This window comes from Lithobates pipiens, unplaced genomic scaffold (genome assembly GCF_037356315.1).
Source record: "Lithobates pipiens isolate NorthernLeopardFrog02 unplaced genomic scaffold, aLitPip1_a1.2 Scaffold_18, whole genome shotgun sequence".
Classification (NCBI taxonomy): domain Eukaryota; kingdom Metazoa; phylum Chordata; class Amphibia; order Anura; family Ranidae; genus Lithobates; species Lithobates pipiens.
Window position 1 is genome coordinate 163,191,294 of NW_027507758.1, and position 13,707 is coordinate 163,205,000.

Here is a 13,707-nt window from a genome sequence, read left to right on the forward strand (position 1 = left end):
CTTTGGACTTTTTATGTGCTTCAAGTTTGATGTTTTTATACATGTGTTTTAATACTTGAGGGACCATTAACATTCATGGGTTCAACAGAGTCAAAAACTTCAGATGCTGCAGGCGGCATTCATTTGTTGCAATCAATAACAAGATGAAACCTATGCTCTGTTTAAATTTAAACTCCAGGTTTGTCTTTTATAGGAAAGGATAGGTAAATGGAACCTCGATTCACTTTGTTTTCTCAGGACAGAAAATATGGTGAAACTTAAAACAGTAGTCAACAGAGAAAAATACAAGGAAATCTCTAATAGGGACACCTGTTCTGGTGTCAACTGTCATTTTGGAGAGATTTCTTCCTACTTCATGTTATGTTTTCAGGACAGGAAATCAGCATCTCCTTAATTAACATACAGACAACAATGCAGTCCTAAGCCCTTGTACACACGGTTGGACATTTCGACAACAAAATCTGTTGGATGTTGTCCGACAAATTTTGTCCGAAACCGGTGTTGCATACACACGCTTGGACAAAGTTGTCGAAAAGCTGATTGTTCTGAGCGTGACGACGTTATTTCGTTACGACGGGACTACGTTCAGGCTCGTAGCCAATAGCTTTGGTCTAGGAATTTGATCTGAGCATGCGTGGCACTTTGTCCGATCGGAATTCTCTACACACAATCGGACAAAGTCCGATCGGATCATGTTGTCGGAAAGATTTATAGCCCAGCTCTAAAACATTGTCCGTCGGATATTCCGATGGAAACAGTCCGATGGAGCCCACACACAGTTGGATTATCCGACAACACGGTCCGATCGGACATTTTCCTTCAGAATGTCCTACCGTGTGTACAAGGGCTAAAAAAGACTGACCCTTCTGCATTCTCTCCAAAACAAGGGAAAACAATTGTTCCCTATTGGCACCTGTGCATTTGGATCATAACACTGGAACTAGGGAGAATACAAACTGAGATAAAACCTAGTTATAGAACCTAAGCAAGTTGTTTTTTTATGTATTATTCAGCTTGTATTATATTTATTTTTAGGATGCGCTCAACGCCCTCGCTGAAGCTGAACATATCACAGATGACTTGAAAACTCAACTTAATGATCTTTGCAGATTTACAAAAGACTTAAGTGTCTACTCTTCCAAAGTGTCTGCTCTTATTAAGGAATACAACAGGTATATGTTTTCTAGAATGTGCATAATATCAGCAGGATACTTCCAGAGACTAAACTCAGAAATCAGCCATGAAAAAAGGCCATTCCTGTATCTTAAAGCAGAACTACAACTTATCTGAGCACCACAACCCAAAAAAAACATAATTTTATTTTTAATATTCAAAACAAACCCACCCATCCATCCATGTTTTCATGCTTTATTTTGCTGAAAAATCACTTTAAAAAACACCTCCTGGCATTTCTGGCCATGGCCATCTTGAATAATGGCAGATGAGTAGTATAGCATTTACTTCCTGGAATCTGCCCTTGGCTCAGGCATGCAGACAGGAGGGTGTAGTAGGCTGAGAGAACCCTTCCCACAGTACGCAGAACATGTAAATACAATTATTTTAGTAAATATAAACTTATAAATACCTTTTCTCATCAGCAGTATATAGAAGTCTTGTGACTTCTATCAGTGTCTGGTTAAAGCGGCTGTATACCCACTGATGTTTTTTTCTCACCTGCAAAGGAAAAGGCATAATGAGCTATTATGCACTGCATACTAGCTCATTATGAAATACTTACCTTAGATCGAGGCCCCGACATCTGGCCCGATCCACGCCGAGGGAGCTGACATGTTCCCTCTGTATTTCTTCTGGGTATCGCGGCTCCGGCGCTGTGAGTGGCCAGAGCCGCGACATTGTCACTACCGCGCATGCGCGCGGGAGATTTCTTCCCGGCAGGGTCCGGAGTCTGCCGGTCTTTCAGCCGAGAATCTCCTGTGTGCATGCGCCACTGCAGTCAGTGGTGCATTGTGAGGGGAATATCTCCTAAACCGTACAGGTTTAGGAGATTTTTTTTTACCTACAGGTAAGCCTTATTATAGGCTTTCCTGTAGGTAGAAGTCCCAAAAATGACTATACAACCACTTTAAAGCTTGGAGGAGTTTTTATTCTACTCTGAGTGTCCTGTGAGGCTGCAGGACCCCTGACCCTCTGTCTAGACAGTGCTGTTTGATCCTGTGCTGATCACATGCACCATCCCCCAAAAAAAGTCTCTAGTAATACACACCAAATTGAGCATGTGCAGAGTGCTCAAAGGCTCAGTACTGTCAGAAGATGGATTGGGGACGGTAGAAGAATGCAGAGGATTGACCCCCTGGGTTCGACAGTGAGTTGATTTCTCTTACTTTGGATATATCCTTCCTCACGTCCTGTTGTGCCTCCAGAAATAAAGTGAAGGATAATATCTTCAAATAGACACAGACAGCAAAAAGAAAAAAAAATGGCCAGGGGTTTTAACTATTACCTACCCTAGTCTGATTGTATCACACTATGATAGCATTCAAGGGATTCTAAAATGGCTTTTCAAGTAATCACATTTAAAGTTAACCATATTAGCATAACTTAAATGCTATAACAGCTTTATAAATCAGGTCAGAAGTTCAGTAAACTACAGCAAGATTTTGCCATATCTTACAGTCATATATTTGTTTTTGTCTTTTTATCTATGAAGACTTTGCTTGCAAGCCTCAAAAGCCTGTCAAAGTAAAGAGCAAACATTACAGCAGAGATTCCGCACAGGTTTCCGGGACTTTCAGCAGTGGCTGGTAAACGCAAAAGTGATGACTGCCAAGTGTTTCAATGTTCATGAAAGTATTACTGAAGCATCAGCCAGTCTAGAGAGAATTCAAGTAAGATGATATGCTGTTTATGAGTTTGTAATATATATTGTTAAGGTGTATTCTCTCCGTATTGCGTACTGTGCAGAGGCGTAACTAGAATCTTCAGGGCACTGTTGCAAGTAATCATAAAGGGCCCCCCTGACCACCAGCCAGGGCCCGGTCGCAAGTGCAACCTTGGTATTTTCGCCACTGGTGGCAGTATTTTGTTTTTGTTTTTGTTATTTCTTTTACAATTAAATTTTTTTATTATTTTTTACATTTTTTTAGCAGCCCTGTTGGGGGCCTTGGTGAAATATCAGGGGTGTAACCTGACCTCTGATGTTTCACCTTTAGGACAGAGAAAGGAGATTGAGGACACAGCTCTCAATCTCCATCTCTGCAGCCCAGCAGCACAGAATGAATGGACAGGAATAGCTCTGTACAGAGCTTCCCATTCATTCACAAACTGACGCATAGTACACACAGTTTACTATGCCTCACTTACTAATGGACAGAGTCAGGGATTGGTACCGACTGATCAAGGAAGGGGCCGGTAAATTACACATTTACTGGTCCCTTCCACGCTCTCCATCCTGACAGATCCCCCGCAGCAGTCTGCAGGGAGAAGTAAGGGGGAAGCCGGAGGTGCCACAGGAGATGGGGGGGGGGCTCACAGGAGCTTGGGGCAGCAGGAGGTGGATAGGAGGGGTGGCATGTAGAGGAATCAGTTCCCTCCATTTTTTTCCTGCAGCCACTGGAAAGCTGCAGGGGGAAAATGGAAGGGATCAGTTCCTCTATATGTTGCCCCTCCTATCCAGGTGTATAGGGGGCCACACAGGCTCCCAGGAGCATGGGACCAGGTTGCAATTGTGACCCATGTATGTACACCCTGGTTCTGTGCTTAGTGTATCACAAGTGTATTGTTATGTTTTTTTCAGCTTTTTGAACTTTTTTCTAGGAGTGCCTTTCCGAAAGTGAGAGTGGTCAACAAAAACTACAAATAGTAACATCTAGAGGGGAACTTTTGTGTAGTATTATGCCTGAGGAGAAAATTAAAACTATCCAGCAGAAGGTCCAGACAGCAAAAAATGATTGGAAGAGCTTCATTTCATCTCTTCATCAAAAGGAATCTGCTTTAGAGGTTGATTTTTATTTTGTACTTAGTAATGTATAATATTTAATTACTATATAACTGGCAGTGTGATAACGCCATGCTTGTTTATGTGAGCAGTAGGCAATCCAGCATGTTCTATTTTTGCGTAAATAGACTATAAACTGAAATTCTGATTAATAGTACAGTATATCTTCATGACATACAGTCGCACTGCTTAGGTACTCAGATCTTGATTTTGGTAGGACTGACCTGATTTTCACAAAAAGAGCTGGACTTGTTAAACAATACGCATGGTATTTTTAAAGCATTGGCGTGTTTGGGAAAATCTGGAGTGCACTTGAGAAGATGGTGTATGAGATGACACTCTTATGTTCGTTGCCATCCTGATTAGTCTTATGGTATTAGTTAAGTTTGTTTAGTTAAGCCCGATACAATATTAAGTTCCAAGCTAATTTTAAGTAAACATCTTTTTTCAAAATAAAGGGCAACTAACTGTATCAGCACTATATATGTTCTGCATCTACTGTAAATGTTGTCTCAAGCAGTGGTTATGCCGACCCAGTGGAACATGATTTTTACGAAACAGACAGATCTCTCAGCAACTATCTTTTTGACAGACCCAATGTAGTCTTCAAGGGTATACCATTGTGCAGTTTTGATAAATGACCATTCTCTATATTAAAGGATGGCAGAAAGTGTTCTTAAGCAACACTTCTCAGTGTGTGTACTGCCATACAATGGTGGGAACAGACTCAATTATGAAAGTACAAACAGGTTTGCTTAGGATTAAATGATTTTGGATTTTACTGCAAATATAAAGTAAATAAAACTGCATAGGTGTGAACAGTATACTAAACAGGCATACATTTTTTTTTTTTTTTTATCGAATTACCCAATATTTCTTTATTTATTTATTTTTTACTGTTACAACTTATTCTTTTAACTATGCTGACTATGTATATGTTTACTCTTGAATTCTTTTACTTTTTAGCTTTCCAGGATTCATTGATTCAGCATGTGTTAGTAGCTATCAATACTGTATGTTAATTTTTTTGCATTTATTATAGAATCTAAAGGTACAAATGAGAGATTTTGAATCAAGTGCTCAGCCAGTTCAGGAGTGGCTCAGCAATACTGAACGATTAGTCCAAGACAGTAATAATCGCCTCCATGACCTGCCCTCTAAAAGAAAGGAACAGCAGAAGCTGCAGGTAACTTCTAGCCTTATTCCTGCGTGAATCCATAGCCTCCTTAGGCTATAACATTTAGGACGTTATACCAACATAGTCTAAATTATTTCCTCCAGTCATAAGCTTACCTAGTAATAATCTAACATACTGTTCTCAGCTTAAAGGCCAGCTTTACCCAAAACTGATTGGTACTCATATAGCATGATTAACCTGCTGGCTGCTGTTTCAGACTCCAGTTGTGAAATTTCCCCAGTTTATGTTTTCTCTGTTTCCCACAAGGCCATCATGAGGATGGTGAAGTTTGACTTCTCCATTATTTGTGTATTTTACTTATAGAGAATTCAGCAGGAGAAGTGGCATCCCCATTTTGCTTGGCATTATTTTATTTGGGTAGCTTTTAGAATTTTGGGAGGTATTTCAACACTGGAGAGCTTTAAAAAGCCAACATGTGATTCAGTTTTGGGGCTGAAAAGTACATTTTGGGTAGAGATTGCCTATTGTCTAACATGTTGCACCCAGCTTCTACTAATGTCGGTATGCCATTGTTTTCTGCTCTGTTTGAAATGTGCTTGTGCTCTCTAGTCTATCCTGGAAGAAATAGCCTGTCATGAACCACAGATCACCAGACTAAAAGAAAAAGCTCAGCAGTTGAGGGAAGGACAGTCTGCCAGCAAAACCTGTGTGCACAGGGTGTCTCAGCTGTCTGCTCAATATCTAGCTTTAAACAATCTAACCAAGGTAATGTTTCACTGTTTGTGCTTGCTGCCTGTGTGTTACTCTTGATGTGTTGTCTTTATTGCTGCACCTGATGCTATGTACAAAGCATGGATTGTTTTAACTGCCTGAACAGTAACCTGTATAATCTGTACAACTAATTTGCTAGGCCTTAAAAAAACATTGTAGCAGACATAAGCTAAAGCAAAGGAGGCTAGGGAAGGTTTGTTTGGCACTATGCTGTTACAAGAAAGCTCTGAAGACTTTATTTAAAGTTTTGAAGGTAAGTTTGGTATTGTACTCCCCAGTCTGATATACATGGTAAAAGAACACTTGGAGGGTAAAGCGGAACTTTACCCATAACAATTTGATAAAAAATAATGTTCTTTAGCAAGGAGCATACATTCTACATTAATAATTAGTGCGTGCTGTAAATTGCCTCCAGAACTGGTTCTGTTTCTTCATGCTGGAGGCTGTCATTTTTCTGACGCCTAGAGCACCTGAACAGCAGTAAATCATAAAGTGGAACTAAACCCATCAGTTTAACGTTTTTAAAAAAGCCGTTACATTTCTGGAATGTCGGGATTGCAAACTGTCACATTTGTTTGTGTCCTCAACCAAACTGTCAAACCTTTAGTTTAAATGGCTGGAGCCATAACTGATCACATGTACAGCACCATGGCAGTTGCAGTTTAAACCGAAGCAGCCTTCTTGGTTGTAAAGATAGGAAGATTTAATTCCACTTTAAGGCTGTCAGCAGATCAACCTCTACAAACTCAGTGGTGCCTAAAAATGGAGAGAAACTAAGCATGTGCAGAGCAGGGGGAGACAGTGTACTACTGGATTTTAAACAACATAGACACGTATTTTTATAGTTTTCCATAGCTATACCTGTAAAAGGGGCTAGCCTGAAGTGATCTAGCAGGAATTTTCTGACTAAAGTTCCACATTAAGCTCAGAGACTGTAAGCGTAACTTAAAACACATACATCATCATCACCAATCCACACAACTGCAGGGCATAGGAATGAGAAGATGGTACTACAGTAGTTAATGAGAGTCACTGCCATACAACTTAAATATTTCCCCAAGGCAGTGCGGTCAGTCCAGGGGAGCAGAAAAAATTAATGGTGATGACAGCAGTCATAGATGCAGTACAGTATGTGTATCTGACACCTCACTGAGAGCTTGTATGTAATGGAATAATGTAGCTCAATACACTTTTCTAATGCTGAGAGTTAGAATGTATTGGAAAGTGCCAATTGAGTTCTCTATTTGAGTGTACTGTGCACTGACCTTATAGCCAATATCAGATACTGGTGTACTGGAAGGAAGAAAATGAAGCAAGAGAGAGGATGAAGAAAGTCTTAGGAGACATCTCATCTGGTTTTTGATTTATTTCCCTTTTTGCTTTGTGTGCAACAGCTTTTTTTCATCAAGTCCGAGAACAACCCTTTGTTTATTCACCAAATGATCTTCACAGTTTTTGTACCCAAATGACCTTCACATTTTTTTAAGAAAACTGATAGTTTGGCAAATTACTTTGGTTGTTCTTGAAATCTGAATGGATAAAAAAAAAATATATATATCTGCTGTACACACACAGCTAAAGGGAAAAACAAAAATTAGAAACCAGATGAGAGCAGTAGAGTCTCTAATTACAGTACTGTGCCAAAAGTCTTAGGCAGGTATGAAAAAAAAAATGCTGTAAATTAAGAGTGTTTTCAGAAATAGAAGTATTCAGAGTTAATTTTTATCAATTAACCACCTCAATACAGGGCATTTACACCCCCTTCCTGACCAGACCAATTTTCAGCTTTCAGCGCTCTCACAGTTTGAATGACAATTACTCATGCAACACTGTACCCATATGAAACTTGCGTCCTTTTTTCCACACAAATAGAGCTTTCTTTTAGTGGTATTTAATCACTAGTGGGTTTTTTATTTTTTGTGCTATAAATAAAATAAAACGTAAATTTTGTGAAAAAAATGCCTTTTTCTTTGTTTCTGTCATAAATTTTTGCTAATTAGTAATTTTTCTTCATACATTTTGGCCAAAATTTATACTGCTACATATCTTTGGTAAAAATAACCCACATTAGTGTATATTATTTGGTCTTTGTGAAAGTTATAGAGTCTATAAACTATGGTGCCAATCACTGAAAATTGATAATTTCTGATCAGGCCTTCAGTACATCAGGTGTATCTCATTTCTTGAGACATTAACAAGTCAGGAAAGTACAAATACCCCCCAAATGACCCCTTTTTACAAAGTAGAAATTTCAAGGTATTAAGTAAGTAGCATGGTGAGTTTTTTTAAGTTGTCATTTTTTCCCACAATTCTTTGCAAAATGAAGATTTTTTTGTTATTATTTTTTTTTTTTTACAAAATTGTCATATTATCGGGTTATTTCTCACACACAGCATATGCATACAACAAATTACACCCCAAAATACATTCTGCTACTCTTCCCGATTATGGCGATACCACATGTGTGAGATTTTTAGACAGCCTGGCCACATACAGAGCACCAACATTGAAGTAGTACCTTCAAACGTTCTATGAGCAAAAATGACGCATCTCATTTCTCAACCACCTATTACAATTTTGAAGGCCCTGGAGAACCAGGACAATGGAATTTCCCATAAAATGACCCCATTTTGGAAAGCAAACACCCCAACGTATAATCTGTGAGGCATAATGAGTCTTTTGAACGGTTCATTTTTTCCCAGAAGTTTTTGGAATATGTGGAAAAAAGTGAAAACGCATTTTTTTTTACACAAAGTTGTCAATTTATAAGATATTTCTAACACATAGCATGTATATAGCAAAAATTACACCCCAAAACACATTCTGCTACTCCTCCTGAGTATGGCAATACCACATGTGTAGGACTTTTACACAGCCTGGTCACATAGAGAGGCCGAACATTGAAGTAGTACGTACAGGCGTTCTAGGAGCATAAATGATACCTCGTTTCATTCCTACCTATCACACGTTTGCAGGTCCTGGAGCACCAGGACAGTGACATTACCCACAAAATGACCCAATTTTGGAAACAAAACACCCCAACATATATTCTATGAGGCATGGGCTGCAAATAGGTACTCGGGTACTCTGATGGGCTGCAGATAGGTACTCTGGTACTCTGATGGCCTGGTGACAGGTACTTGAGTACTCTGATGCCCTGGTGACAGGTACTCGGGTACTCTGATGGCCTGGTGACAGGTACTCGGGTACTCTGATGGCCTGGTGACAGGTACTCGGGTACTCTGATGGCCTGGCGACAGGTTCTCTGATGGCCTGGTGACTGGTATTTGGGTACTCTGAAGGGCGGTGATAGGTACTCAGGTACTCATATGGACTGTGACAGGTACTCGGGTACTCAGATGAACTGTGACAGGTACTCAGGTACTCAGATGAACTGTGACAGGTACTCAGATGAACTGTAGCAGGTACTTGGGTACTCAGATGGACTGGGACAGGTACTCAGGTACTCAGATGAACTGTGACAGGTACTCGGGTACTCAGATGGACTGGGACAGGTACTCGGGTACTCAGATGGGCTGCGACTGGTACTCGGGTACTCAGATGGGCTGTGACAGGTACTTGGGTACTTTGATGGGCTGTGACAGGTACTCGGGTACTCGGATGAACCGTGACAGGCACTCGGATACTCTGATGGACCGTGACAGGTACCCGGGTACTCTGATGTGCCGTGACAGGTACTTGGGTACTCTGATGTGCCGTGATAGGTACTCGGGTACTCTGATGGGCCGTGACAGGTACTCGGGTACTCTGATGGGCCGTCACAGGTACTCGGGTACTCTGATGGGCTGTGACAGGTATTCAGGTACTCTGATGGGCCGTGACTGGTACTCGGGTACTCTGATGGACCGTGACAGGTACTCGGGTACTCTGATGGACTGTGACAGGTACTTGGGTACTCTGATGGGCTGTGACAGGTACTCTGATGGACTGTGAGTGACAGGTACTATGAGGGGTGGTGACAGGTCCTCTTTATTTTTGGGGGGGGGGGGCAATCAGTGTGATTGGTGTACACTGTAAGCGGTAACGAGATGTTACCGCAATCTCCCGATCGTGTGTGAGGAGGAGAACCCAGTAACATCTCGTTACCGCGGTTTGTTTACATTTTAGTGATCGGCTGTGAAAGGATCACAGCCGATCACGTGGGTAAACAGCCAGCGTCGGTGACGAGCAGTGTTCCCGGGGAACACGCTGCCACCGACGTGCATGAACAGCGTGCTCTCGATTGCGCGCATGCGCCGTGCACAGTGGGGTTGTGACCATCTGTGATTGCCCGTGACTTCATCACCGCCGACCACGTGGTAAACAGCCATAACCAATGGCTGTTCACCCCCTTCGGTGGCAAGCGGTGTCTCCGTGACACGCCGCCACCGAAGAAACAGGGATGCGCGCGCACGATCGCGTGCATTCCCTGTTTAAACGGGAGGTCATCATATGACGGCCTCCCACCACAATAGGTGCGCCGCCTGGCCATCATTTGACGGCCGGTGGTCGGGAAGCAGTTAATAAAATGTAAAGAAATGAAAATAAGAGAATTCCAAATCAAATCAATATTTGGTGTGACCACCCTTTGCCTTCAAAACAGCAGCAATTCTTAAATTCTAATAGGTACACATCTTGGACAAAGCTGATCATGGATCGAGGTAAAGGGCCAATCACAGCAGCCCTTTACCATGTGATCAGCTGTGTCCAATCAGAGCTGACCACATGTAAACAAACTTGCCAGTTATCAGCATTCCTTTCCTCACGCGTGAGGAAGAGAGAGCCGGTAAGAGTGTGACAGGGGACATTTACACTGATAATCAGGGCACTGATGATTGGTTCAGCCTCATCAGTGCAGCCTGTCAGTGCCCGTCAGTGTAGCCTATCGGTGTCCATCAGTGCTGGCTATCAGTGCCGCCTATGAGGGCCCATCAGTGCAGCCTTGTCAGTGCCCATCAGTGCAGCTTATCTGTGGCCATCAGTGCTGACTCATCAGTGCACATCAGTTCAACCTCACCATTGCATATTAGTGCAGCCTCACCAGTAGCCATCAGTGTAGCCTCATCAGTTCAGCTTCATGAGTGCAGTCTCATTAGTGCAGATCAGTGAAAAAGAAAATTAACTTATTTGCAAAATTTTATAACAGAAACTAAGAAAAAAAAATTCTAAATGTTCAGGTTTTTTTTCATTTGTTTAGCAAAAATCCCATGATGATTAAATAGCACCAAAAGAGAGCTCTATTTGTGTGGAAACAAATAATAAAAATGTTATATGGGTACAGTGTTGCATGACCACACAATTATCATTCAAAGTGTGAAAGCACTGAAAGCTGAAAATTGGCCTGGGCAGGAAGGGGGTGAAAGTGGCCAGTATTGAATTGGGTAAAGAAGAACAAGTAGTCCTAAAAGTGATGGTTTGTCGCTCGCAGAACGCTCATCTCAACATCATCGAGTCTATCTGGGATTACATAAAGAGACAGAGGGATTTGAGGTGGCCTACATCCACAGAAGATCTGTGGTTAATTCTCCAAGATGTTTGGAACAACCTACCCACTGAGTTCCTTCAAAAAACTGTGTCCAAGTGTATGTTTCTGTTCTGAAAGCATTCTTAAATGACAGCATTTTTCCACACCTACCTAAATCTTTTGCACAGTACTGTATAAATGCGCTACAATTACTATTCTGTTGATAGGTATTATCTTATAATTACATATCTCTGTAGCAGAACTTTTAGAGGTCTTGCTTTCTTTAGGTTGTATTTCACTAAAAGATTCTTATAACCTTTGCTCCATCATTTGTTGCATTAGTTAAGCTGCCAGGATCAGTACACAGTATTAGGGAAGTCATGCTTTTACACTTTCCTTGTATTTTGGAGACTTGGACACTCATGAAAAGATTTCCCCTGCAGAGGCACTACATTACAGTCTGAGCATTCAGAACTACAATTTCTTAGTGATCTGCCAAGACTACCAAGACAATCTAAACAACATTTTTGAAGAAAATGCCAAGGGGATTCTCTTTGCTTTATTCTGCAGAAGGGTCTTATACAGTCTGTACTTCTTTCCATGCAAACACATTGATAGAGATTTACATTACATTCATATGTAATTTTAATTGATTATCAAAACATCATCTGTGTGATGCTGCTTATTCTGTTCAGCATGTAATAATTATTTATTCTGTGTGTATTGATCTGTGTGTTTTTTGTGCATATTCATTTCCGACTTCCAAAACGAATGTGAGTTAAGCACCACTAATAATGACACTTATAGGCCTGCACACGAATCCTAAAAAAGAACAATTTGTGGCCAGCATCTATTGAGGGGATCACTACTACTGCAGTTTGATAGGAACATGCCATGGTGTGCCACTGCTGGATAAAAAGAGTTATTGAAAGCTAATAGTAAGGTGCTGAATGTGCCACTCAGCTCACAGTAGTAGCTGCTGGCTTGGTACCCAACGTTTCTTTGAAGACTAATGCCCTGTACACACAGTTGGACTTTCCGACGGAAAATGTGCGATTGGATCATGTTGTCGGAAAATTTCGATCGTGTGTGGGTTCCATCAGACTTTTTCCGTCGGAATTTCCGACACACAAAGTTTGAGAGCTGGATATAAAATTTTCTGACAACAAAATCCAATCATTTAAATTCCGATTTTGTGTAGACAATTCCGACGGACACGGATGCTCAGAATAAATTAGGAGACAAAAGCTATTGGCTACTGGCCCGTTTATAGTCCCGTTGTATGTGTTCTACGTCACCACGTTCTGAATGATTCGATTTTCTGACAACTTTGTGCGACCGTGTGTATGCAAGACAAGTTTGGGCCAAAATCCATCTGAAAAAATAATTTTTTGTCGTCGTAAAGTCCTACTGTGTGTACAGGGCATTATGCTGCTAATGTGTCCTGTTATCTGTTCTAGGGTCTGTCCAGTAATTACGATGTGGAATTATGTGTTACATCAAAAGGTAGCATTATTTCTTGGGGTAGGTTCACACTTATTCGGTTTCCCTGTTGCTATGTTTTGCAAGTGCAGAGCAGCCCATTCATTTGAATGGGCTGCTGTACCTGCAGGAAATGCATGGAAAAGGTCTCTTAACCTTTTCTAAATAAACAACCGCATAGAAACCAATTGGTGCTATGCGTTTCTGCGCATGGGAAAACATGCCACAGTTTCCAATGTGTTAAGGTTACATTAAGCATTAATGGCACCCCTGCATGTCTGCTAAACAGCAGCCTGTTCTTTCTGCGGGTGCACAAATACATGAGGATTACACGCAGACCAACACCCACATATAGTAGATGTGAACCTAGACTTAGGTATCACTACACAATCAATGTCAGTGCAAAAAGAGAAAAGGACAAAGTCATAAATATTTTGCTAAGCTTTCGGAGACTCAGCATTGTTCTAAATTTCCAATACTGCACCTAATTCTTCTGTAGGAAAAAATGTCAAGGATGGACCGAATTGTTGCAGAACATCAGCAGTTTTCTCAAGCCTTGAATGAGCTTCAGGACTGGACAAAGGATTCTATTCACCTGCTGCAGTCTTACTGTCACCCGACAGCAGATAAAAGTGTCCTTGACAGTAGAATGTCTAAACTGGAGGTAACTATGTTACAAACATTTTACTTATTTTTATCTTATATTCATTCAGCAAATATTGTATTTCATCCTTATAGTTTACTAATCCTAATGTGCACTGTGCTCATAAAATAAAACTAGCTAAATAACACAAATACAATGACAATAAGGAATAAATTAAAAGTTGTATCAATAATCTCAATAAATAAATGTTCGCCGTTATCAGTGTCTAATCATATTATATCAGTGCTTTGCAG

The 13,707-nt window shown here is 40.9% G+C and overlaps 1 protein-coding gene across 15 annotated transcripts in view; it reads left to right on the forward strand.

The window, feature by feature from the left end:
* The window catches only part of SYNE1 (spectrin repeat containing nuclear envelope protein 1), a 663,643-nt gene that overhangs the window by 386,306 nt on the left and 263,630 nt on the right, over positions 1-13,707 (forward strand). For 14 of the 15 annotated variants that reach the window (XM_077486324.1, XM_077486337.1, XM_077486323.1 and 11 more), the window contains 6 exons: positions 1,036-1,172; positions 2,669-2,846; positions 3,775-3,957; positions 4,998-5,141; positions 5,703-5,858; positions 13,310-13,474. In XM_077486324.1, the coding sequence (XP_077342450.1) occupies positions 1,036-1,172; positions 2,669-2,846; positions 3,775-3,957; positions 4,998-5,141; positions 5,703-5,858; positions 13,310-13,474 (963 nt within the window). The remainder of the gene's footprint in view (positions 1-1,035; positions 1,173-2,668; positions 2,847-3,774; positions 3,958-4,997; positions 5,142-5,702; positions 5,859-13,309; positions 13,475-13,707) is intronic. The other variant, XM_077486334.1, reaches the window with a different exon arrangement.